The 27,035-nt window shown below is 44.8% G+C and overlaps 1 protein-coding gene across 1 annotated transcript in view; it reads left to right on the top strand.

The window, feature by feature from the left end:
* Positions 1-27,035, top strand: part of LOC106572677 (tyrosine-protein kinase receptor Tie-2) — a 121,632-nt gene that overhangs the window by 18,798 nt on the left and 75,799 nt on the right. The window contains exons 2-6 of the mRNA XM_045694105.1: positions 7,996-8,136; positions 8,425-8,604; positions 10,603-10,713; positions 22,002-22,154; positions 23,438-23,569. Coding sequence (XP_045550061.1) covers positions 7,996-8,136; positions 8,425-8,604; positions 10,603-10,713; positions 22,002-22,154; positions 23,438-23,569 — 717 coding nt within the window. The remainder of the gene's footprint in view (positions 1-7,995; positions 8,137-8,424; positions 8,605-10,602; positions 10,714-22,001; positions 22,155-23,437; positions 23,570-27,035) is intronic.

Genomic DNA, 27,035 nt, shown 5'->3' with positions numbered 1-27,035 from the left:
GAACCAGCTGGCTGACTGCTGTCCTGAGACTCTATGGGGTTGGTTTGGGTTAGTGAACTGAGCCTCAGAACCAGCTGGCTGACTGCTGTCCTGAGGCTCTATGGGGTTGGTTTGGGTTAGTGAACTGAGCCTCAGAACCAGCTGGCTGAGGGGACTCTTCTCTGGTTTCATCTCTTGACGTTGTAGAGCTGTGATGGAATGTTTTGGGGTGATTGTTTTTAGATGGTTGTAACATTTGATGGCTATTTTTTCTATTCGAATGAGGAGGGGGGTATTGGCCCAATTCTGCTCTACATGTGTTATTTGGAGTTTTTCTTTGCACTTGCAATACAGTCTTGCAAAACTCTGCATGCAGTATTTCAATTGGATGTTTGTCCCATTTGGTGAATTCATTGTTAGAGAGTGGACCCCGTACTTCACTGCCATACAGAGCAATTGGTTCTATAACTGATTGGAACATTTTGAGCCAGATTCTAATTGGAATTTCGATTTTAATGTTCCTTTTAATGTAATAGAATGCTCTTCTTGCTTTGTCTCTCAGCTCGTTCACAGCCATGTGAAAGCTTCCTGTGTTAGTGATATTTAGTCCCAGATACGTGTAGTTTTTGGTGTGTTCTAATACAACTGTGTTCAAATAGAATTTATATTTGTCATCCTGATTTCCGGACCTTTTTTGGAATATCATTATATTTGTTTTTTTTAGGTTAACGGTCAGAGCCCAGACAGAACCTGTGGTTAACGGTCAGAGCCCAGGTCTGACAGAACCTGTGGTTAATGGTCAGAGCCCAGGTCTAACAGAACCTGTGGTTAACGGTCAGAGCCCAGGTCTGACAGAACCTGTGGTTAACGGTCAGAGCCCAGGTCTAACAGAACCTGTGGTTAACGGTCAGAGCCCAGGTCTGACAGAACCTGTGGTTAACGGTCAGAGCCCAGGTCTGACAGAACCTGTGGTTAACGGTCAGAGCCCAGGTCTGACAGAACCTGTGGTTAACGGTCAGAGCCCAGGTCTAACAGAACCTGTGGTTAACGGTCAGAGCCCAGGTCTGACAGAACCTGTGGTTAACGGTCAGAGCCCATGTCTAACAGAACCTGTGGTTAACGGTCAGAGCCCAGGTCTAACAGAACCTGTGGTTAACGGTCAGAGCCCAGACAGAACCTGTGGTTAACGGTCAGAGCCCAGGTCTAACAGAACCTGTGGTTAACGGTCAGAGCCCAGTTCTAACAGAACCTGTGGTTAACGGTCAGAGCCCAGGTCTAACAGAACCTGTGGTTAACGGTCAGAGCCCAGACAGAACCTGTGGTTAACGGTCAGAGCCCAGGTCTAACAGAACCTGTGGTTAACGGTCAGAGCCCAGGTCTGACAGAACCTGTGGTTAACGGTCAGAGCCCAGACAGAACCTGTGGTTAACGGTCAGAGCCCAGGTCTGACAGAACCTGTGGTTAACGGTCAGAGCCCTGGTCTGACAGAACCTGTGGTTAACGGTCAGAGTCCAGGTCTAACAGAACCTGTGGTTAACGGTCAGAGCCCAGGTCTAACAGAACCTGTGGTTAACGGTCAGAGCCCAGACAGAACCTGTGGTTAACGGTCAGAGCCCAGGTCTAACAGAACCTGTGGTTAACGGTCAGAGCCCAGGTCTAACAGAACCTGTGGTTAACGGTCAGAGCCCAGACAGAACCTGTGGTTAACGGTCAGAGCCCAGGTCTGACAGAACCTGTGGTTAACGGTCAGAGCCCAGGTCAGACAGAACCTGTGAAGACGATCTAGGTGCTGCTGTAACCCCTCCTTAGTGGGAGACAGCAGCACCAGGTCATCTGTCTACAGCAGACCCTCCTTAGTGGGAGACAGCAGCACCAGGTCATCTGTCTACAGCAGACCCTCCTTAGTGGGAGACAGCAGCACCAGGTCATCTGTCTACAGCAGACCCTCCTTAGTGGGAGACAGCAGCACCAGGTCATCTGTCTACAGCAGACCCTCCTTAGTGGGAGACAGCAGCACCAGGTCATCTGTCTACAGCAGACCCTCTTTAGTGGGAGACAGCAGCACCAGGTCATCTGTCTACAGCAGACCCTCCTTAGTGGGAGACAGCAGCACCAGGTCATCTGTCTACAGCAGACCCTCCTTAGTGGGAGACAGCAGCACCAGTTCATCTGTCTACAGCAGACCCTCCTTAGTGGGAGACAGCAGCACCAGGTCATCTGTCTACAGCAGACCCTCCTTAGTGGGAGACAGCAGCACCAGGTCATCTGTCTACAGCAGACCCTCCTTAGTGGGAGACAGCAGCACCAGGTCATCTGTCTACAGCAGACCCTCCTTAGTGGGAGACAGCAGCACCAGGTCATCTGTCTACAGCAGACCCTCCTTAGTGGGAGACAGCAGCACCAGGTCATCTGTGACAGCAGACCCTCTTTAGTGGGAGACAGCAGCACCAGGTCATCTGTCTACAGCAGACCCTCCTTAGTGGGAGACAGCAGCACCAGGTCATCTGTCTACAGCAGACCCTCCTTAGTGGGAGACAACAGCACCAGATCATCTGTCTACAGCAGACCCTCCTTAGTGGGAGACAGCAGCACCAGGTCATCTGCGTACAGCAGACACTTGATTTCAGTGTTGTGTAGGGTGAGACCAGGTGCTTCCGATTCTTCTAATGTTTTTGCCAATTCATTAATGTAGATGTTAAATAGTGTTGGACTTATTGGACAGCCCTGTTTCACTCCACGTCCCTGAGAGAAGAAGTCTGCTTGCTTGTTGCCAATTTTAACTACACATTTGTTTTCAGTGTACATGGATTTAATAACATCATATGTTTTCTCTCCAATATCACTTCTATTAGTTTATAAAAAAAGACCAAATTGAATCAAATGCTTTTTTGAAGTCTACGAAACACGAGTAGATTTTGCCTTTGTTTTTGTTTCACTTGTTGGTCAAATAGAGTGTGGAGGGTGTAAATGTGGTCTCTTGTGCGGTAGTTTGACAACAATCCAATCTGGCTTCTGCTAAGGACTTTGTGTTCATCAAGGAAATGATGTCGTCTGCTATTTATTATACTGCAGAGAATTTCCCCAAGTTGCTGTTAACGCAATTATTTGGGTCACATTTTTACAGATTGGTGTGATCAATCCCTGGTTCCAAATATGGGGGGAAAATACCTGCAGTGAGGATAATGTTGAAGAGTTTGAGTATAGCCAAATTGAATTTGTGGTCTGTATATTTGATCATTTCATTTAAAATACCATCAGCACCACAGGCCTTTTTGGGTTGGAGAGTGCAAAGTTTTTCCAACAATTCTTTTTTTTACATTTTTGTCATTTAGCAGACGCTCTTATCCAGAGCAACTTACAGTAGTGAATGCATACATTTCATACATTATTTATTTTATTTTTTTTCCTGTACTGGCCCCCCGTGGGAATCGAACCCACAACCCTGGCGTTGCAAACACCATGCTCTACCAACTGAGCTACAGGGAAGGCTGTAAAAGGGGTATCCACAGGATTCTGATAGTCTTTGACTGCTAATTCAAGGATTTGTAATTTTTCTTGTATATCTTTTTGTTCTGGGCTCTTTGTTATATTGCTGTAGAGGTTTGCAAAGTGATTTCTCCACATATCCCCATTTTGGAGAGCCAATTCCTCCTGACGAGATTTGTTTAATTTATTCCAATTCTCCCAGAAGTGGTTTGATTCTATGGATTCCTCAATTCCATCCAGCTGATTTCTAATGTGCTGTTCCTTTATTGTTCTCAGGGTGTGTTTGTATTGCTTCAGTGTTTCCCCCGTATTGAAGGCGTATATTTTTGTTGTCCGATTCTCTGTGTTTTTGATTAGATATATTTCTCAACGACTTTCTTAGATTTTTGCAATCATTATCAAACCATTTTTCATTTTCTGTTATTTCTGGTTTGCTCTTATGCTTCTTTAGATTAGTCAAGGAGGCTAATTTATCAAATATAAAGTTTATGATTTTTAACCAGATAAAGAATTCTCCTGTTTTGATCAATTCGATTGAATGAATTAGTTCAGATTTATACCATATTAACATTCCCCCTTGAGTCTCTGCCCTGTCCTGAGTCTCTGCCCTGTCCTGAGTCTCTGCCCTGTCCTGAGTCTCTGCCCTGTCCCGAGTCTCTGCCCTGTCCCGAGTCTCTGCCCTGTCCCGAGTCTCTGCCCTGTCCCGAGTCTCTGCCCTGTCCCGAGTCTCTGCCCTGTCCTGAGTCTCTGCCCTGTCTGATTCCTTTTAATGTAGTGGATGGTAGGATGATCTCCCTATAACCTAGTGGACAGCCAGTGGAAACATCACCTCTGCACCATGTTTCCTGTAGTACTACAATATCAACATCATCAATTTCTTTCAGGAAGTCTGGGTTTCTGCTCTTTAGCCCAACAGCAGAGGACTTCAATCCTTGTAAATTCCAACATGCAACGTAAAAAGATTTCATAACTTTTTTTCTTTACCTTCAAAATGAGACAACAACTCACAATCCAACAAGAACTATTAAAATAGGATTTTTGAATTTCAATTAAATAAAAAATAGTATTTTTCAATCTCTCTCTCTCTCTTTCATCTCTCTCTCTCTCTCTCTCTCTCTCTCTCTCTCTCTCTCTCTCTCTTCGTCTCTCTATCGTCTCTCTCTCTCTATCGTCTCTCTCTCTCTCTCTCTTCTCTCTCTCTCTCTCTCTCTCTCTCTCTCTCTTTCATCTCTCTCTCTTTCGTCTCTCTCTATGTGCTCTGGAAAGGAGAGAAAAGCTGTCGTTCATTTACAGCCGACTCTCCCTGTCTACCTACTAGTATCTCCCTGTCTACCTACTAGTATCTCCCTGTCTACCTACTAGTATCTCCCTGTCTACTAGTATCTCCCTGTCTACCTACTAGTATATCCCTGTCTACCTACTAGTATCTCCCTGTCTACCTACTAGTATCTCCCTACCTACTAGTATCTCCCTGTCTACCTACTAGTATCTCCCTGTCTACCTACTAGTATCTCCCTGTCTACCTACTAGTATCTCCCTGTCTACCTACTAGTATCTCCCTGTCTACCTACTAGTATCTCCCTGTCTACCTACTAGTATCTCCCTGTCTACCTACTAGTATCTCCCTGTCTACCTACTAATATCTCCCTGCCTACCTACTAATATCTCCCTGTCTACCTACTAGTATCTCCCTACCTACTAGTATCTCCCTGTCTACCTACTAGTATCTCCCTACCTACTAGTATCTCCCTGTCTACCTACTAGTATCTCCCTGTCTACCTACTAGTATCTCCCTGTCTACCTACTAGTATCTCCCTGTCTACCTACTAGTATCTCCCTGTCTACCTACTAATATCTCCCTGTCTACCTACTAGTATCTCCCTGTCTACCTACTAGTATCTCCCTGCCTACCTACTAATATCTCCCTGTCTACCTACTAATATCTCCCTGTCTACCTACTAATATCTCCCTGTCTACCTACTAGTATCTCCCTACCTACCAGTATCTCCCTACCTACTAGTATCTCCCTGCCTACCTACTAGTATCTCCCTGCCTACCTACTAATATCTCCCTGCCTACCTACTAATATCTCCCTGTCTACCTACTAGTATCTCCCTACCTACTAGTATCTCCTTGTCTACTAGTATCTCCTTGTCTACCTACTAGTATCTCCTTGTCTACCTACTAGTATCTGTCTACCTACTAGTATCTCCCTGTCTACCTACTAATATCTCCCTGTCTACCTACTAGTATCTCCCTGCCTACCTACTAATATCTCCCTGCCTACCTACTAATATCTCCCTGTCTACCTACTAATATCTCCCTGTCTACCTACTAATATCTCCCTGTCTACCTACTAGTATCTCCTTGTCTACCTACTAGTATCTCCTTGTCTACCTACTAGTATCTGTCTACCTACTAGTATCTGTCTACCTACTAGTATCTCCCTACCTACTAGTATCTCCTTGTCTACCTACTAGTATCTCCTTGTCTACCTACTAGTATCTCCCTGTCTACCTACTAGTATCTCCCTGTCTACCTACTAGTATCTCCCTGTCTACCTACTAGTATCTCCCTGTCTACCTACTAGTATCTCCCTGTCTACCTACTAGTATATCCCTGCCTACCTACTAGTATCTCCCTGTCTACCTACTAGTATCTCCCTGTCTACCTACTAGTATATCCCTGCCTACCTACTAGTATCTCCCTGTCTACCTACTAGTATCTCCCTGTCTACCTACTAGTATCTCCCTGTCTACCTACTAGTATCTCCCTGTCTACCTACTAGTATCTCCCTGTCTACCTACTAGTATCTCCCTGTCTACCTACTAGTATCTCCCTGTCTACCTACTAGTATCTCCCTGTCTACCTACTAGTATCTAGCCAGCTCCTCTGGTCTGTTTAATCAGACACAGTCTTTGTAAATGTGACATGATTCTCTGCCTGTGGATGAAGAACACACACACTAGCATCAAATCAAATGTATTTTATAAATCCCTTCTTACATCAGCAGATGTCACAAAGTGCTAATACAGAAACCCAGCCTAAAACCCCCAAACAGCAAGCAGTGCAGGTGTAGAACCATGGTGGCTAGGAAAGACTCCCTAGAAAGGCAGGAACCTAGGAAGAAACCTAGAGAGGAACCAGGCTCTGAGGGGTGGCCAGTCCTCATCTGGCTGTGCCGGGTAGAGAGGAACCAGGCTCTGAGGGGTGACCAGTCCTCTTCTGGCTGTGCCGGGTAGAGAGGAACCAGGCTCTGAGGGGTGGCCAGTCCTCTTCTGGCTGTGCCGGGTAGAGAGGAACCAGGCTCTGAGGGGTGGCCAGTCCTCTTCTGGCTGTGCCGGGTAGAGAGGAACCAGGCTCTGAGGGGTGGCCAGTCCTCTTCTGGCTGTGCCGGGTAGAGAGGAACCAGGCTCTGAGGGGTGGCCAGTCCTCTTCTGGCTGTGCCGGGTAGAGAGGAACCAGGCTCTGAGGGGTGGCCAGTCCTCTTCTGGCTGTGCCGGGTAGAGAGGAACCAGGCTCTGAGGGGTGGCCAGTCCTCTTCTGGCTGTGCCGGGTAGAGAGGAACCAGGCTCTGAGGGGTGGCCAGTCCTCTACTGGCTGTACTGGGTAGTGATACCATGTGTTGCACAGATACCAACATCCTCAATATCATGTAGTTGGCAATGATACAGATTACTGTACTGTATGTACAGTATATAATGTCTCAGATTACAATTAATGTGTCACAAGATTCATAGTGGAGAGAAGACCAAGGCGCAGCGGGAATGTGGACACTCATGTTTATTGATAAAAAAACAAGTGAAGTATCCACTGGAAAAAAAAAAAAAACAATACTCACAACGGCGTGGCAGGCTAAAACAAACACAGTGCACACAAACAACTACCCACAATCTCAAAGAAAAACACACCCTTCTATATAGGACTCCCAATCAAAGGCAACTCAACACACCTGCCTTCAATTGGGAGTCCCATCCCCAACACAAACCCTTAACATACCAACAACCTGCCACATCCTGACCACAACTGATACAATACCTCCCTCTGCTGGTCAGGATGTGACATAATGTCATATCTGATGCTACCTTTAGTGCTGCAAATAAGGATCCGGAATTATTTTCCAGCTTGTCTTTTGTGTCCAATATCTGATACTTATCTGTTCAATACCTGATACTTATCTGTTCAATACCTGATACTTATCTGTTCAATACCTGATACTTATCTGTTCAATACCTGATACTTATCTGTTCAATATCTGATACTTATCTGTTCAATACCTGATACTTATCTGTTCAATACCTGATACTTATCTGTTCAATACCTAATACTTATCTGTTCAATATCTGATACTTATCTGTTCAATATCTGATACTTATCTGTTCAATATCCAATATGTATCTGTTCAATACTTAATACTTATCTGTTCAATGCTTAATACTTATCTGTTCAATGTCTGTCTGTCTGTCTGTCTGTCTGTCTGTCTGTCTGTCTGTCTGTCTGTCTGTCTGTCTGTCTGTCTGTCTGTCTTAGGTGATGCCCTAGACATAGCAGACCTGACGTTGGTGAACCCTGACCCCATGGTGACATCATCCGACTCCTCCCTCCACTGCGTCAGTAGTGATTGGACCTCCCGGCCAGACAGTACCACCTCCAGCTCCAGCAGTATCCTGGGTATGGGATGGGACTTTCACACAAGATTAACACATTACGTTTGCAATTCTAACACCTTCCACGGCACGTGAAATGTCTTTAAAATCTGTTTCCAATACATTTCAATTGATCTAGGAATTTAGAAATGCACTACAAACTAGCTTTTCAGGTAAACTTGTGAAAGCAAACAGCAAAGACAAGGTAGAATGCATTTTTAACATGTCATACATTTTGTGTTACAATAAAGTGATTATTGTGTAATTCTTGTATTTCCAACATTTTTTTTTTACACGTGCACATTTCCGTTAGGTATGGGTCGTGACTTCCCTCTGACCCACCCCCAGAGGCTGCCCGTCGGTCCCGATACAGCCTACCACCATGCCTCCAAGATCGAATGGAAGACTCGCAGTGATATCTTTGGAGAATTCTACTGCAGGGCCAGAAAGAGTGACACAAATCAGATATACACATACAAGATGCTGAATGAAGGTGATAACGCATTGATATTGTGTTCTAGCGTGTACAGTTCTATTCTATTGTTTTGAGGCTTTCCTGTTTGGGTCCCTGTGTGGTGTATGGTCGTTGCTAGGAGACCACTGTTTGGTTCCCTGTGTGGTGTATGGTTGTTGCTAGGAGACCATTGTTTGGTTCCCTGTGTGGTGAATGGTTGTTGCTAGGAGACCACTGTTTGATGTATGGTTGTTGCTAGGAGACCACTGTTTGGGTCCCTGTGTGGTGTATGGTTGTTGCTAGGAGACCACTGTTTGTGTCCCTGTGTGGTGTATGGTTGTTGCTAGGAGACCACTGTTTGGGTCCCTGTGTGGTGTATGGTTGTTGCTAGGAGACCACTGTTTGGGTCCCTGTGTGGTGTGTGGTTGTTGCTAGGAGACCACTGTTTGGTTCCCTGTGTGGTGTATGGTTGTTGCTAGGAGACCACTGTTTGGTGTATGGTTGTTGCTAGGAGACCACTGTTTGGTTCCCTGTGTGGTGTATGGTTGTTGCTAGGAGACCACTGTTTGGTTCCCTGTGTGGTGTATGGTTGTTGCTAGGAGACCACTGTTTGGGTCCCTGTGTGGTGTTTTGTTGTTGCTAGGAGACCACTGTTTGGGTCCCTGTGTGGTGTATGGTTGTTGCTAGGAGACCACTGTTTGGGTCCCTGGGTGCAGGGTGCACACTACTGTCATTGCAAGATGCTACTAAATGAAACATTAACAACTCATAGACAATGAGGATAAATACTGTTATTCTGACTCTAATGAAACATTAAATACTGTTATTCTGACTCTAATGAAACATTAAATACTGTTATTCTGACTCCCTAATGAAACACTACCAATACCAACCTGACAGACAGACAGACAGACAGACAGACAGACAGACAGACAGACAGACAGACAGACAGACAGACAGACAGACAGACAGACAGACAGACAGACAGACAGACAGACAGACAGACAGACAGGGAGTTGATTGCTGGAAGGTGAACATTGGATTTGACTTCCAGTCAAAGTGTTTGTTTGCCGGATGCATTCCTTACTGGACCCTAAGTCACACTGCAAAGTCACTGCAAAACTGTGCCCCCATTCACCTTGTGCCTGTCTAGTTTCTGCTACCCACCACTGAGAGTAAAGTTGTCTACCCACCACTGAGAGTAAAGTTGTCTACCCACCACTGAGAGTAAAGTTGTCTACCCACCACTGAGAGTAAAGTTATCTACTCACCACTGAGAGTAATGTTGTCTACCCACCACTGAGAGTAATGTTGTCTACCCACCACTGAGAGTAATGTTGTCTACCCACCACTGAGAGTAAAGTTGTCTACCCACCACTGAGAGTAAAGTTGTCTACCCACCACTGAGAGTAAAGTTGTCTACCCACCACTGAGAGTAAAGTTGTCTACTCACCACTGAGAGTAAAGTTATCTACTCACCACTGAGAGTAATGTTGTCTACCCACCACTGAGAGTAATGTTGTCTACCCACCACTGAGAGTAATGTTGTCTAGCCACCACTGAGAGTAAAGTTGTCTACCCACCACTGAGAGTAAAGTTGTCTACCCACCACTGAGAGTAAAGTTGTCTACCCACCACTGAGAGTAAAGTTGTCTACTCACCACTGAGAGTAAAGTTATCTACCCACCACTGAGAGTAATGTTGTCTACCCACCACTGAGAGTAAAGTTATCTACCCACCACTGAGAGTAAAGTTATCTACCCACCACTGAGAGTAAAGTTATCTACCCACCACTGAGAGTAAAATTGTCTACTCACCACTGAGAGTAAAATTGTCTACTCACCACTGAGAGTAAAGTTGTCTACCCACCACTGAGAGTAAAGTTGTCTACCCACCACTGAGAGTAAAGTTGTCTACCCACCACTGAGAGTAAAGTTGTCTACCCACCACTGAGAGTAAAGTTGTCTACCCACCACTGAGAGTAAAGTTGTCTACCCACCACTGAGAGTAATGTTGTGTTTGTGTTTGCCTCCCCAGCCACATTCCTACCAAAGTCGCTAACCATCACAGTCAGTATAGGAGAAGATGTCGACATCTGTTTCACTCGCAGGAAAGTGTTCGCAGAGGACGCAGTCATCTATAAAAATGGTAAACCTTACAGTATGTAAATAGTTCTATCGTTTGTTTTGGCTTGTTTGTTTGTATAAAAGTGTGTTTTGTTTTGTTTGTATTGTCATGGTTACTGATATCTCTCTGTAACGTGATCCTCCAATATACACTAACCGGTCAGTTTATTATGTACACCTGTCTAGTACCGTGTCGGAGCCCCCTTTGCCTCCAGATCTCTTCGGGACATGGATTCTATCAGGTGTCAGAAATGTTCCACAGGGATGTTGGTCCGTGCTGATGCCATGGCATCACGCAGTTGCTCCAGAATGGATGGCAGTCCTTCCAAACTGCGAACAGCCCGTTCTATCTCATCCCAAAGATACTCTATTGGTCAAAGACAATGTTCAGATATGTTGTGGCGTTCAATCGTTGCTCAATTGGTATCGTGGGACCTAAAGCGTGCCAGGAAATCATTCTCCACACTAGTATACCACCGCTACCAGCCAGTACCGTTGACACCAGACAGGATAGGGCCATGGACTCATGCTGCTTACGACTCTGCCATTAGCATGACGCAAGGACAATCAGGAACCAGGATTCGTCGGACCAGGCAATGTTTTTCCACTCCTCTATTGTCCAGTGTTGGTGATGGTGTACCCACTGAAGCCTCTTCTTCTTGTTTTTAGCTGATAGGAGTGGAACCCGGTGTGGTCGTCTGCTGCAATAGCCAATCTGAGACAAGGACCAACGAGTTGTGTGTTCAGAGATGTCGTTCTGCTCACCGCTGTTGTACTGCGCTGTTATTGGTCTGTTTGCAGCCAGCCTGTTAGATTGCACCATTCTAGCCATTCTCATTGGACCTCTCATCAATGAGCTGTTTTTTGTTTGTCGCACCATTCTCGGTAAACCCTAGACCAGGGATCATGAACTAGATTCAGCCGCAGCCGATTTCTTGAGCGGATGTTCGGGGGTCCCGGAACATAATTAAAAATAATTTGTAGACTGCAAATTGACCGCAAGTCTCACACTCTGACCTAAGAGAGCTGTGTTTTCTCTGTTTAGCTAGGCCAGGGTGTGATAGGTGGGTGGGCATTCTATGTTTTGTTTTCTATGTTTTGGCCAGGTATGGTTTCCAATCAGAGGCAGCTGTCTATCGTTGTCTCTGATTAGGAACCATACTTAGGCAGCCTGTTTTTCCTTTGGGTTTTGTGGGTAGTTGCTTTCTGTTTAGTTGTGAGTACCTGACAGAACTGTCGGCTGTAATTTTTTGTTTAATTTGTACAGTGTTGATTTTTGTCGCATTAAATTACAAGATGAACATATTCCACGCTGCACCTTGGTCTGCTCATTTCGGCGCCTGTGACAGCAAGAAGCCCAAACAGATGTAATATTTCACTAAAACATAATAATTTCAAACCTTGCTTACACATCTCTCTATTAATCTTGGGAACAGATTTCCAAAATGAAAGTCACATGGAGCTGATTTCCTGGTGTTTATGAAAGTCACACGGAGCTGATTTCCTGGTGTTTATGAAAGTCACACGGAGCTGATTTCCTGGTGTTTTTGCAATCTTTTATGTCCAATATGTTTAACAGCTGCGGAACAATCAATCAGAAATGGACAGTAGTAAAGATTCAAGTAGGCATAATTCATTTAAACCGTCTTCATTTTAATTAGATTACTAACAACAAGACGGCTTTGTGTTGGAGCATATTTCTTCCTGTTTAACAAATAAGAGGTAGTCCTTTCTGTTTGACAGACTACATTAGGCTATACTGACTGACTGACTGGCTGACTGACTGACTGACTGACTGACTGACTGACTGGCTGACTGGCTGACTGACTGACTGACTGACTGACTGGCTGACTGACCATTAACTGGCTGACTGGCTGACTGACTGACTGACTGACTGACTGACTGACTGGCTGACTGACTGACTGACTGACTGACCATTAACCTCTAGCTGACTGACTGACTGACTCACTGACTCACTGACTCACTGACTGACTCACTCACTGACTGACTGACTGACTGACTGACTCACTGACTGACTGACTGACTCACTGACTGACTGACTGACTCACTGACTGACTCACTGACTCACTGACTCACTGACTGACTCACTCACTGACTGACTGACTGACTGACTGACTGACTGACTGACTTACTGACTGACTGACTGACCATTAACCTCTAGCTGACTGACTGACTGACTGACCATTAACCTCTAGCTGACTGACTGACTGACTGACTTAATGACTTAATGACTGACTGACTGACTGACTGACTGACTGACTGACTGACTTAATGACTTATTGACTGACTGACTTACTTACTTTATTGTCCCCATGGGGACATTTTGTTGCAGTGTCATGTACACGTTTAAGGTGCCGTTTAAATGCAAAACAAAATTGACAATACAACTTTCATAACAGTTACATATTACAATTTTTTTTTTTAAAGACTAGCCTGCTGGCCTTACTGGGTGGATAGGAACATTAGCCTGCTGGCCTTACTGAGTGGTTAGGAACATTAGCCTGCTGGCCTTACTGGGTGGATAGGAACATTAGCCTGCTAGCCTTACTGGGTCTATAGACACATTAGCCTGCTGGCCTTACTGGGTCTATAGGAACATTAGCCTGCTGGCCTTACTGGGTCTATAGGAACATTAGCCTGCTGGCCTTACTGAGTGGATAGGAACATTAGCCTGCTGGCCTTACTGAGTGGATAGAAACATTAGCCTGTTGGCCTTACTGGGTCTATAGGAACATTAGCCTGTTAGCCTTACTGGGTCTATAGGAACATTAGCCTGTTAGCCTTACTGGGTCTATAGACACATTAGCCTGCTGGCCTTACTGGGTCTATAGGAACATTAGCCTGCTGGCCTTACTGAGTGGATAGGAACATTAGCCTGCTGGCCTTACTGGGTGGATAGGAACATTAGCCTGCTGGTCTTACTGGGTCTATAGGAACATTAGCCTGCTGGCCTTACTGAGTCGATAGGAACATTATTCTGCTGGCCTTACTGGGTGGATAGGAACATTAGCCTGCTAGCCTTACTGGGTCTATAGGAACATTAGCCTGCTGGCCTTACTGGGTCTATAGGAACATTAGCCTGCTGGCCTTACTGGGTCTATAGGAACATTAGCCTGCTGGTTTTACTGGGTCTATAGACACATTAGCCTGCTGGCCTTACTGGGTCTATAGGAACATTAGCCTGCTGGCCTTACTGGGTCTATAGGAACATTAGCCTGCTGGCCTTACTGGGTCTATAGGAACATTAGCCTGCTGGTTTTACTGGGTCTATAGACACATTAGCCTGCTGGCCTTACTGGGTGGATAGGAACATTAGCCTGTTAGCCTTACTGGGTGGATAGGAACATTAGCCTGCTGGCCTTACTGAGTGGATAGGAACATTAGCCTGCTGGCCTTACTGAGTGGATAGGAACATTAGCCTGTTAGCCTTACTGGGTCTATAGGAACATTAGCCTGTTAGCCTTACTGGGTCTATAGGAACATTAGCCTGTTAGCCTTACTGGGTCTATAGACACATTAGCCTGCTGGCCTTACTGGGTCTATAGGAACATTAGCCTGCTGGCCTTACTGAGTGGATAGGAACATTAGCCTGCTGGCCTTACTGGGTGGATAGGAACATTAGCCTGCTGGTCTTACTGGGTCTATAGGAACATTAGCCTGCTGGCCTTACTGAGTCGATAGGAACATTATTCTGCTGGCCTTACTGGGTGGATAGGAACATTAGCCTGCTAGCCTTACTGGGTCTATAGGAACATTATTCTGCTGGCCTTACTGGGTCAATTGGAACATGACCTTAAAGATCTCATCCAGGCCTGTCTGTTTGACTCCAAGTACCTTGCTGAGGGCCCTGACCTTAAAGATATCATCAAAGCCTGACTCCAAGTACCTTGGGGAGGAACCTGACCTTAAAGATCTCATCCAGGCCTGTCTGTTTGACTCCAAGTACCTTGCTTGCTGTGGTGATAATCCTTCTCAGCATATTTCTCTGGCTGACAGTGGCATTGCCAAACCAACAAACATTACAAAAAGTTAAAATACTCTCAATGAAAGATTAGATAAAATAGAGGAGAGCCTGTGGTGGAGTGGGGACGAAACACATCTCTGAGGAGAGCCTGTGTTGGTGGTGGAGTGGGGACGAAACACATCGCTGAGGAGAGACTGTGTTGGTGTTGCGTATGTCCGACACGTGGGGACCTATTTTGACTCGCTGTGAGCGTTGGAAGTCCCACATCCACAAAACCAGCCCCCCATCTAAGGACAAGTCCCGAATGAGTCTCTGTGCCAGAATGTAGGGCTGGATTGTGTTGAAGGCAGAAGAAAAGTCAACAAACAGAACACTAACATGGGATTTGGCTCCTTCTAGATGTCTATAGACCATGTTGAGGAGAGTACACGCTCTAGATGTCTATAGACCATGTTGAGGAGAGTACACCCTCTAGATGTCTATAGACCATGTTGAGGAGAGTACACCCTCTAGATGTCTATAGACCATGTTGAGGAGGGTACACCCTCTAGATGTCTATAGACCATGTTGAGGAGGGTACACCCTCTAGATGTCTATAGACCATGTTGAGGAGAGTACACCCTCTAGATGTCTATAGACCATGTTGAGGAGAGTACACGCTCTAGATGTCTATAGACCATGTTGAGGAGAGTACACCCTCTAGATGTCTATAGACCATGTTGAGGAGAATACACCCTCTAGATGTCTATAGACCATGTTGAGGAGAGTACACCCTCTAGATGTCTGTAGACCATGTTGAGGAGAGTACATCCTCTAGATGTCTATAGACCATGTTGAGGAGAGTACACCCTCTAGATGTCTGTAGACCATGTTGAGGAGAGCACACCCTCTAGATGTCTATAGACCATGTTGAGGAGAGTACACCCTCTAGATGTCTGTAGACCATGTTGAGGAGAGTACACCCTCTAGATGTCTGTAGACCATGTTGCATTTGAGGAGAGTACACCCTCTAGATGTCTGTAGACCATGTTGAGGAGAGCACACCCTCTAGATGTCTATAGACCATGTTGAGGAGAGTACACCCTCTAGATGTCTGTAGACCATGTTGAGGAGAGTACACCCTCTAGATGTCTGTAGACCATGTTGCCATGTTGAGGAGAGTACACCCTCTAGATGTCTATAGACCATGTTGAGGAGAGTACACGCTCTAGATGTCTATAGACCATGTTGAGGAGAGTACACCCTCTAGATGTCTGTAGACCATGTTAAGGAGGGTAAGAATGGCATCCTCAACTCCTCTGCTAGGCTGATAGGCAAACTGAAATGAGTCGAGAAGCTTCTGGGTGAAGCTGAGAATATGACTTTTCACAGGTTTCTCAAGGCATTTCATTACTAAGGATGTCAAGGCGACAGGGCCGTAGTCATTCAGCACAGAGGGATTAGATGCTTTAGGAATTGGTATAATTATTGAGTTTTCCCACAATACTGGCACGTGTTGCTGGTCGAGCGAGGATTGGAAAATGTCTATAAAAACACCAGTCAATTGTTCAGCGCAGTGCTTTAACACATGTCCACTTATTTTGTCTGGGCCTGGGCTTTTGTATATGTTTCATCCAACAGAACAACTTTAAAACATCAGACTGTTTAACAACAACTCTCTCAAACATTTGTAATGATGCTTCCATTTGTTTTACCTCCGACACAAAAGTTGTCTGATTCAAATCTTGAGAAGAAAACATTCAGTTCATTAGCCATGTTCTGGTCCTCTCCACCCTTGCGTTTCCTGCGGAGAGGGTCCTCTCCACCCTTGCGTTTCCTGCGGAGAGGGTCCTCTCCACCCTTGCGTTTCCTGAGGAGAGGGTCCTTTCCACCCTTGCGTTTCCTGCGGAGAGGGTCCTCTCCACCCTTGCGTTTCCTGAGGAGAGGGTCCTCTCCACCCTTGCGTTTCCTGAGGAGAGGGTCCTTTCCACCCTTGCGTTTCCTGAGGAGAGGGTCCTCTCCACCCTTGCGTTTCCTGAGGAGAGGGTCCTCTCCACCCTTGCGTTTCCTGCGGAGAGGGTCCTCTCCACCCTTGCGTTTCCTGAGGAGAGGGTCCTTTCCACCCTTTGCTTGTATGCCTCCTTGTCCACCGGTATCTGTCTCTTGATCCCATATTGTACATCTCTTAAAGCCTGTCTATCACCCTCAGCATAAACTGCCTGATATTTTAGATGTTTTGATACCCAAGGCTTATTGTTAGGGAAGATTTTACAGGTTTTAGTTGGCACAACTGACTCAACACAGAAGTTTACAGTCTGAAACAACATCTGTGAGTTCATCAAGATCAGAGCTGCTGTCCTCAAATACCTCCCACACAGTACAGTCAAAACACCCCTGGACACCAGATACCTCCCACATAGTAGAGTCAAAACACCAAATACCTCCCACATAGTACAGTCGAAACACCAAATACCTCCCACACAGTACAGTCAAAACACCCCTGGAGACCAGATACCTCCCACATGGTACAGTCAAAACACCCCTGGAGACCAAATACCTCCCACACAGTACAGTCAAAACACCAAATACCTCCCACATAGTACAGTCAAAACACCCCTGGAGACCAAATACCTCCCACATAGTACAGTCAAAACACCAAATACCTCCCACATAGTACAGTCAAAACACCCCTGGAGACCAAATACCTCCCACATGGTACAGTCAAAACACTTCTGGAGACCAAATACCTCCCACATGGTACAGTCAAAACACCCCTGGAGACCAAATACCTCCCACATGGTACAGTCAAAACATCCCTGGAGACCAAATACCTCCCACATAGTACAGTCAAAACACCCCTGGAGACCAAATTTCTCCCACATGGTACAGTCAAAACATCCCTGGAGACCAAATACCTCCCACATAGTACAGTCAAAACATCCCTGGAGACCAAATACCTCCCACCTAGTACAGTCAAAACACCCCTGGAGACCAAATACCTCCCACCTGGTACAGTCAAAACACCCCTGGAGACCAAATACCTCCCACACAGTACAGTCAAAACACCCCTGGAGACCAAATACCTCCCACATAGTACAGTCAAAACACCCCTGGAGACCAAATACCTCCCACATGGTACAGTCAAAACACCCCTGGAGACCAGATACCTCCCACATAGTACAGTCAAAACACCCCTGGAGACCAAATACCTCCCACATAGTACAGTCAAAACACCAAATACCTCCCACATAGTACAGTCAAAACACCCCTGGAGACCAAATACCTCCCACATGGTACAGTCAAAACACCCCTGGAGACCAAATACCTCCCACATGGTACAGTCAAAACATCCCTGGAGACCAAATACCTCCCACATAGTACAGTCAAAACATCCCTGGAGACCAAATACCTCCCACATAGTACAGTCAAAACACCCCTGGAGACCAAATACCTCCCACCTGGTACAGTCAAAACACCCCTGGAGACCAAATACCTCCCACATAGTAGTCAAAACACCAAATACCTCCCACACAGTACAGTCAAAACACCCCTGGAGACCAAATACCTCCCACACAGTACAGTCAAAACACCCCTGGAGACCAAATACCTCCCACATAGTACAGTCAAAACACCCCTGGAGACCAAATACCTCCCACATGGTACAGTCAAAACATCCCTGGAGACCAAATACCTCCCACATAGTACAGTCAAAACATCCCTGGAGACCAAATACCTCCCACATAGTACAGTCAAAACACCCCTGGAGACCAAATACCTCCCACCTGGTACAGTCAAAACACCCCTGGAGACCAAATACCTCCCACATAGTAGTCAAAACACCAAATACCTCCCACACAGTACAGTCAAAACACCCCTGGAGACCAAATACCTCCCACACAGTACAGTCAAAACACCCCTGGAGACCAAATACCTCCCACATAGTACAGTCAAAACACCCCTGGAGACCAAATACCTCCCACATGGTACAGTCAAAACACCCCTGGAGACCAAATACCTCCTACATAGTACAGTCAAAACACCAAATACCTCCCACATAGTACAGTCAAAACACCCCTGGAGACCAAATACCTCCCACATAGTACAGTCAAAACACACCTGGAGACAAGTGATACTGTTGTCCTTCCAGATCTGGACAGTTTTAACTGTGGGTTTCTCCCTCTCCAAGGGCCGACAGTAGGTTGGCCTGAGGTAAACCACATTGTGGTCTGATGTCCCCAGGGGAGGTCTGTTGGTAGCAGAAAACTAATTTGGTATTGTCCCATAGCACAAGTCAAGAGTCCTATTTTTCCTAGTGTGACATTTCACATACTGGTGGTATGTGCGCAGGACTTTGTGCAAGGCTGCTATATCCATAGATTTGTCGTCAATTCCTCCAATCCCTCCAATCCCACCATGCACTTTAAATATGAAATAGCCTACCATGCCAGAGATGGGCTGTTAAGTTAAAACCAAGACTTGAATTGAGGGGGTAATTGAGGGTATGCCTTTTATTAAAGACAACGGCAAAAAGCACAGACCTTGTGTCACGTTCTGACCAGCAGAGGGAGTAATTGTATTAGTTTTGGTCAGGACGTGGCAGAGGGTTTGTGTTCTGTATGTATTTCTACGTTCTGTCTAGGTTCGTTTTTCTATGTGTAGGTTTGGGTGTTGGACTCTCAATTGGAGGCAGGTGTTTCTAGTTGCCTCTGATTGAGAGTCCTATATATAGGTGTGTGTTTGGTTTGGGTTTTTGTGGGTCGTTGTATTTGCACTGCTGTTTGTCTAGCCTGCAAATCTGTTTGTTGTCGTTTTTGTGCATTTTGGTAGTGTTCTCTTGTTTTTTAATTAAAACCTTTTATGATGAACACGAACTCCGCTGCACCTTGGTCCACTCTCTTCATCGACAGTTGTTACAGAACTACCCACCAAACTCGGACCAAGCTGCGGAGGAACGAGGAAGAAGGATGGACGTGGGCGGAGATGAGGATGAGCATTTCCAGGGCTATGGAGGAGTTAAGTAAACCCGAGAGGCAGCCCCAATAATTTTTTTGGGGGGGGCACAAGGGCAGTTTTGCGGGGCGAGGATGGAGCCCCAGGTCAGCTCCCCGCACTAGCCCTGAGGTTCGTGTGCCCAGACTGGCACATCCTGTACCAGCCCCACGCATCAGGCATCTAGTGCGTCAGCCCAGCCTCGCCAGTCTGGTGCCGCCAGAGCCGCCCGCCAGTCAGGAGCCACCAGAGCCGCCCGCCAGTCAGGAGCCGCCAGAGCCGCCCGCCAGTCAGGAGCCGCCAGAGCCGCCCGCCAGTCAGGAGCCGCCAGAGCCGCCCGCCAGTCAGGAGCCGCCAGAGCCGCCCGCCAGTCAGGAGCCGCCAGAGCCGCCCGCCAGTCAGGAGCCGCCAGAGCCGCCCGCCAGTCAGGAGCCGCCAGAGCGGCCCGTCTGCCCGGATCTGCCAGAGCGGCCCGCCGTACCGGATCTGCCATCGTCGTCCGCCAGCCGGGCGCAGCCATCGCCACCCGCCAGCCGGGCTAAGCCAGGGTCATCCGCCAGTCGGGCGCAGCAAGGGACAGCCGCCAGCCAGGCGCCGCCCGTCAGCCGGCGACGTCAGGGTCGCCCACCAGTCCTCCGACGCGGCCAGGGGCGCCACCTAAGTGGGCGACGCCGAGGGTGGAGCGGGGTCCACGTCCCGCACCTGAGCCGCCTCCAATATAGGTGGGTTGGGGAGGGGGGGTGTAGCACAGGGCCATCGTTGACGGCAGCCACCCTCCCTTCCCTCCCTTTAGTTTAGGGGGATATTTTTGTTGTTTTGGGGTTTTTGTCTTTTCTTTTAGGTGCATTCGGGGTCTGCACCTTTAGGGGGGGGGTACTGTCACGTCCTGACCAGCAGAGGGAGTAATTGTATTAGTTTTGGTCACAACGTGGCAGAGGGTTTATGTTTTGTATGTATTTCTACGTTCTGTCTAGGTTCGTTTTTCTATGTTTAGGTTTGGGTGTTGGACTCTCAATTGGAGGCAGGTGTTTCTAGTTGCCTCTGATTGAGAGTCCTATAATTAGGTGTGTGTTTGGTTTGGGTTTTTGTGGGTAGTTGTATTTGCACTGCTGTTTGTCTAGCCTGCAAATCTGTTTGCTGTCGTTTTTGTGCATTTTGGTAGTGTTCTCTTGTTTTTTAATTAAAACCTTTTATGATGAACACGAACTCCGCTGCACCTTGGTCCACTCTCTTCATCGACAGTTGTTACACCTTGTTAGACATGCCATAGGCCTACCTTTTATTAAAGACAATGGCAAAAAGCACAGACCTTGTTAGACATGCCATAGGCCTACCTTTTATTAAAGACAACAGCAAAAAGCACAGACCTTGTTAGATAAGAAAATCCGATTATATAAAGTGATCTATAACAGTGCTTTGGTCCGCGATGCTTTATGCTAGAAACAAGCTGTAAAATACTCGGGAAAGATGTGACTCCGATGCAAATGGGGATATAATTGTTTAGTTTCTTTGACATTCAGAGGCTAAGCTATACACTTTTATAGCCGAAAAGACAAACAAAAATTACTTTGCTTGGTAGATAAATCTAATTCTGTCACTATCAATTGATGAAGTTATTCACTTTCTGTACAATAGAAGATGTTTAAACCCAGACAGCTTTTAGGGGGAAACACTTGTGACCTTTTCTCATTGGATTAAACCACTGAAGAGGAGTAGCCAGCTGTTAAAGCTGACACTTTTCTGGGTCGGTAGGTTTACTCTGTTAGGGGTGGAAAGGTAAGACTAACCATGCTCAGATCCCTAATGACGTCTCACATTTAATTATTTGCAAACAGGGACAATTTCGTTGCGAACAAGACACCAGAAATATGATAAAACGAACACAGGAATATCTCTCTATCCATTCTTAGCCTGTAATTTCGATAATTTGTTTGGTATTTAAAAAATATTCTGCTAATATGTAAAATGACGTAGAATTGCATGAAATGTTTATAAAGTGTGATTTTTTTTTTCCTTCTCTGACATGCAAATAAGATAATAGATTAATGCAATGCTTTTACTATAAAGAAGATATCTAAGGGTCTGGTCTGTCCAGGAAGTGAGGATAAACGGTAGACATGTTCTCTGCTATCCACTTTGTTTTAATTATTACTTTGGGGTATAAGGGAGGGTCACTTGTTTTGTTTTTTTCAAACGTTCAGGGATGGTTTAGGTCAAATATATTTAGCTGAAGGGAGGGCCATCCATTTTCATTTCAGAGAGGTACGATTTTCTCCATGTAACCCTTACTATAAATAAGGTCACTCCCCCATATAACCTAACTGTAAATGTAATGTGAAACCTCTTGTCTCTCCCAGACTCCTTCATTCACTCAGTGCCTAAGAATGAGATCCCAGACATCCTGGTGTACCCCATCCAGGGAGTGGCGTCTTCAGACGCAGGTCTCTACACAGCCAGGTCCATCGCTGGAGCCAAGTCCACATCAGCCATCACGAGGCTCATCGTCAGAAGTTAGTTACACAATACTACCCAATACCACCAAATACTATTGTAATACAACCCATTACCGCACCCAATACCCAACACTACAGAATACTACCCAATACCACCAAATACTATTGTAATACAACATTACTGCACCCAATACCCTATAATACCCAACACTACACAATACTACCCAATACCATCAACTACTATTGTAATACAACCCATTACTGCATCCAATACCCTATAATACCCAACACTACAGAATACTACCCAATACCACCAAATACTATTGTAATACAACCTATTACTGCACCCAATACCCTATAATACCCAACACTACAGAATACTACCCAATACCACCAAATACTATTGTAATACAACCCATCACTAGGCTACGCTGTGGCGGTAGCATAGCCTAGTGGTTAGAGTGTTGGACTAGTAACCAAAATGGTTGCAAGTTCAAATCCCCAAGCTGACAAGGTACACAATCTGTTGTTCTGCCCCTGAACAAGGCAGTTAACCCACTGTTCCCCAGTAGGCTGTCATTGAAAATAAGAATTTGTTCTTAACTGACTTGCCTAGTAAAAAATTTTTTTTTTTTACTGCACTCTACTACAGCAGTACAACTCAATACAGAATACTACCCAATACTACTGCAGTTCTACTTCTACACAATGCTATTGGAGTACTACACAATGCTATTGGAGTACTACACAATGCTATTGGAGTACTACACAATGCTATTGGAGTACTACACAATGTTATTGGAGTACTACACAATACTATTGGAGTACTACACAATACTATTGGAGTACTACACAATACTATTGGAGTACTACACAATACTATTGGAGTACTACACAATACTATTGAAGTACTACACAATACTATTGGAGTACTACACAATACTATTGGAGTACTAGACAATACTATTGGAGTACTACACAATACTATTGGAGTACTACACAATGCTATTGGAGTACTACACAATGCTATTGGAGTACTACACAATACTATTGGAGTACTACACAATACTATTGGAGTACTACACAATACTATTGGAGTACTACACAATACTATTGGAGTACTACACAATGTTCCTTATTCTTTCAAAACAACATGGTTTTTGCCTCGTCAGTTTTGTGTCAAACTTTTATCTGTTAGCTACGCTGGAAATTCAACTGACCAATTATAATTGTCTCAACCCAATTAAATGGAGTGTATCCATTGCGTCCATTCATTTTGGTCCAGGATTATTTTCAGGCCAGACAATTGCTTTCTAACGAGTGCTCTGTTTCAATCCTAGAATGCAAGCCTGGCCTGTGGGGTCCTAGCTGTGAACACAGCTGTCCTGTTTGCTCCAACGGAGGGGTCTGTCATGATGAGACAGGAGAGTGTATTTGTACACCTGGCTTCAAGGGACAAACCTGTGAAACTGGTAAAAAAAAAGCCAATGAATGCTGACTATAAATGCCTTTGTAAAAAACACAAGCTAATAGGCTTGGTAGACCTACATCTCATATCTAATAGGCTGGTAGACCTACATCTCATATCTAATAGGCTGATAGACCTACATCTCATATCTAATAGGCTGATAGACCTACATCTCATATCTAATAGGCTGATAGACCTACATCTCATATCTAATAGGCTGGTAGACCTACATCTCATATCTAATAGGCTGATAGGAACCTACATCTCATATCTAATAGGCTGGTAGACCTACATCTCATATCTAATAGGCTGGTAGACCTACATCTCATATCTAATAGGCTGGTAGACCTACATCTCATATCTAATAGGCTGATAGACCTACATCTCATATCTAATAGGCTGGTAGACCTACATCTCATATCTAATAGGCTGGTAGACCTACATCTCATATCTAATAGGCTGATAGGAACCTACATCTCATATCTAATAGGCTGGTAGACCTACATCTCATATCTGATAGGCTGGTAGACCTACATCTCATATCTAATAGGCTGGTAGACCTACATCTCATATCTAATAGGCTGATAGACCTACATCTCATATCTAATAGGCTGGTAGACCTACATCTCATATCCAATAGGCTGGTAGACCTACATCTCATATCTAATAGGCTGATAGACCTACATCTCATATCTAATAGGCTGGTAGACATACATCTCATATCTAATAGGCTGATAGACCTACATCTCATATCTAATAGGCTGATAGACCTACATCTCATATCTAATAGGCTGGTAGACCTACATCTCATATCTAATAGGCTGGTAGACCTACATCTCATATCTAATAGGCTGGTAGACCTACATCTCATATCTAATAGGCTGGTAGACCTACATCTCATATCTAATAGGCTGGTAGGCCTACATCTCATATCTAATAGGCTGGTAGACCTACATCTCATATCTAATAGGCTGGTAGACCTACATCTCATATCTAATAGGCTGGTAGACCTACATCTCATATCTAATAGGCTGGTAGACCTACATCTCATATCTAATAGGCTGGTAGGCCTACATCTCATTTCTAATAGGCTGGTAGACCTACATCTCATATCTAATAGGCTGGTAGGAACCTACATCTCATATCTAATAGGCTGGTAGACCTACATCTCATATCTGATAGGCTGGTAGACCTACATCTCATATCTAATAGGCTGGTAGACCTACATCTCATATCTAATAGGCTGATAGACCTACATCTCATATCTAATAGGCTGGTAGACCTACATCTCATATCTAATAGGCTGGTAGACCTACATCTCATATCTAATAGGCTGGTAGACCTACATCTCATATCTAATAGGCTGGTAGGAACCTACATCTCATATCTAATAGGCTGGTAGGACTACATCTCATATCTAATAGGCTGGTAGACCTACATCTCATATCTAATAGGCTGGTAGACCTACATCTCATATCTAATAGGCTGGTAGACCTACATCTCATATCTAATAGGCTGGTAGACCTACATCTCATATCTAATAGGCTGATAGACCTACATCTCATATCTAATAGGCTGGTATACCTACATCTCATATCTAATAGGCTGGTAGATCTACATCTCATATCTAATAGGCTGATAGACCTACATCTAATATCTAATAGGCTGATAGACCTACATCTCATATCTAATAGGCTGGTAGACCTACATCTCATATCTAATAGGCTGATAGACCTACATCTCATATCTAATAGGAACCTACATCTCATATCTAATAGGCTGGGAGACCTACATCTCATATCTAATAGGCTGGTAGGAACCTACATCTCATATCTAATAGGCTGGTAGACCTACATCTCATATCTAATAGGCTGGTAGACCTACATCTCATATCTAATAGGCTGGTAGGACTACATCTCATATCTAATAGGCTGGTAGACCTACATCTCATATCTAATAGGCTGGTAGACCTACATCTCATATCTAATAGGCTGGTAGGAACCTACATCTCATATCTAATAGGCTGGTAGGACAACATCTCATATCTAATAGGCTGGTAGGACTACATCTCATATCTAATAGGCTGGTAGACCTACATCTCATATCTAATAGGCTGGTAGACCTACATCTCATATCTAATAGGCTGGTAGACCTACATCTCATATCTAATAGGCTGGTAGACCTACATCTCATATCTAATAGGCTGGTAGACCTACATCTCATATCTAATAGGCTGATAGACCTACATCTCATATCTAATAGGCTGGTATACCTACATCTCATATCTAATAGGCTGGTATACCTACATCTCATATCTAATAGGCTGGTAGACCTACATCTCATATCTAATAGGCTGATAGACCTACATCTCATATCTAATAGGCTGATAGACCTACATCTCATATCTAATAGGCTGGTAGACCTACATCTCATATCTAATAGGCTGATAGACCTACATCTCATATCTAATAGGAACCTACATCTCATATCTAATAGGCTGGTATACCTACATCTCATATCTAATAGGCTGGTAGGAACCTACATCTCATATCTAATAGGCTGGTAGACCTACATCTCATATCTAATAGGCTGGTAGACCTACATCTCATATCTAATAGGCTGATAGACCTACATCTCATATCTAATAGGCTGGTAGACCTACATCTCATATCTAATAGACTGGTAGACCTACATCTCATATCTAATAGGCTGGTAGACCTACATCTCATATCTAATAGGCTGATAGACCTACATCTCATATCTAATAGGCTGATAGGAACCTACATCTCATATCTAATAGGCTGGTAGACCTACATCTCATATCTAATAGGCTGGTAGACCTACATCTCATATCTAATAGGCTGATAGACCTACATCTCATATCTAATAGGCTGATAGACCTACATCTCATATCTAATAGGCTGGTAGACCTACATCTCATATCTAATAGGCTGATAGGAACCTACATCTCATATATAATAGGCTGGTAGACCTACATCTCATATCTGATAGGCTGGTAGACCTACATCTCATATCTAATAGGCTGGTAGACCTACATCTCATATCTAATAGGCTGATAGACCTACATCTCATATCTAATAGGCTGGTAGACCTACATCTCATATCTAATAGGCTGGTAGACCTACATCTCATATCTAATAGGCTGATAGACCTACATCTCATATCTAATAGGCTGATAGACCTACATCTCATATCTAATAGGCTGATAGACCTACATCTCATATCTAATAGGCTGGTAGACCTACATCTCATATCTAATAGGCTGGTAGACCTACATCTCATATCTAATAGGCTGATAGACCTACATCTCATATCTAATAGGCTGGTAGGCCTACATCTCATATCTAATAGGCTGGTAGATCTACATCTCATATCTAATAGGCTGGTAGACCTACATCTCATATCTAATAGGCTGGTAGACCTACATCTCATATCTAATAGGCTGGTAG

Source organism: Salmo salar, chromosome ssa01 (assembly GCF_905237065.1).
Source record: "Salmo salar chromosome ssa01, Ssal_v3.1, whole genome shotgun sequence".
NCBI lineage: Eukaryota > Metazoa > Chordata > Actinopteri > Salmoniformes > Salmonidae > Salmo > Salmo salar.
The sequence above is the reverse complement of the archived record's forward strand: the minus strand, read 5'-3'. Positions and strand labels throughout refer to the sequence as shown.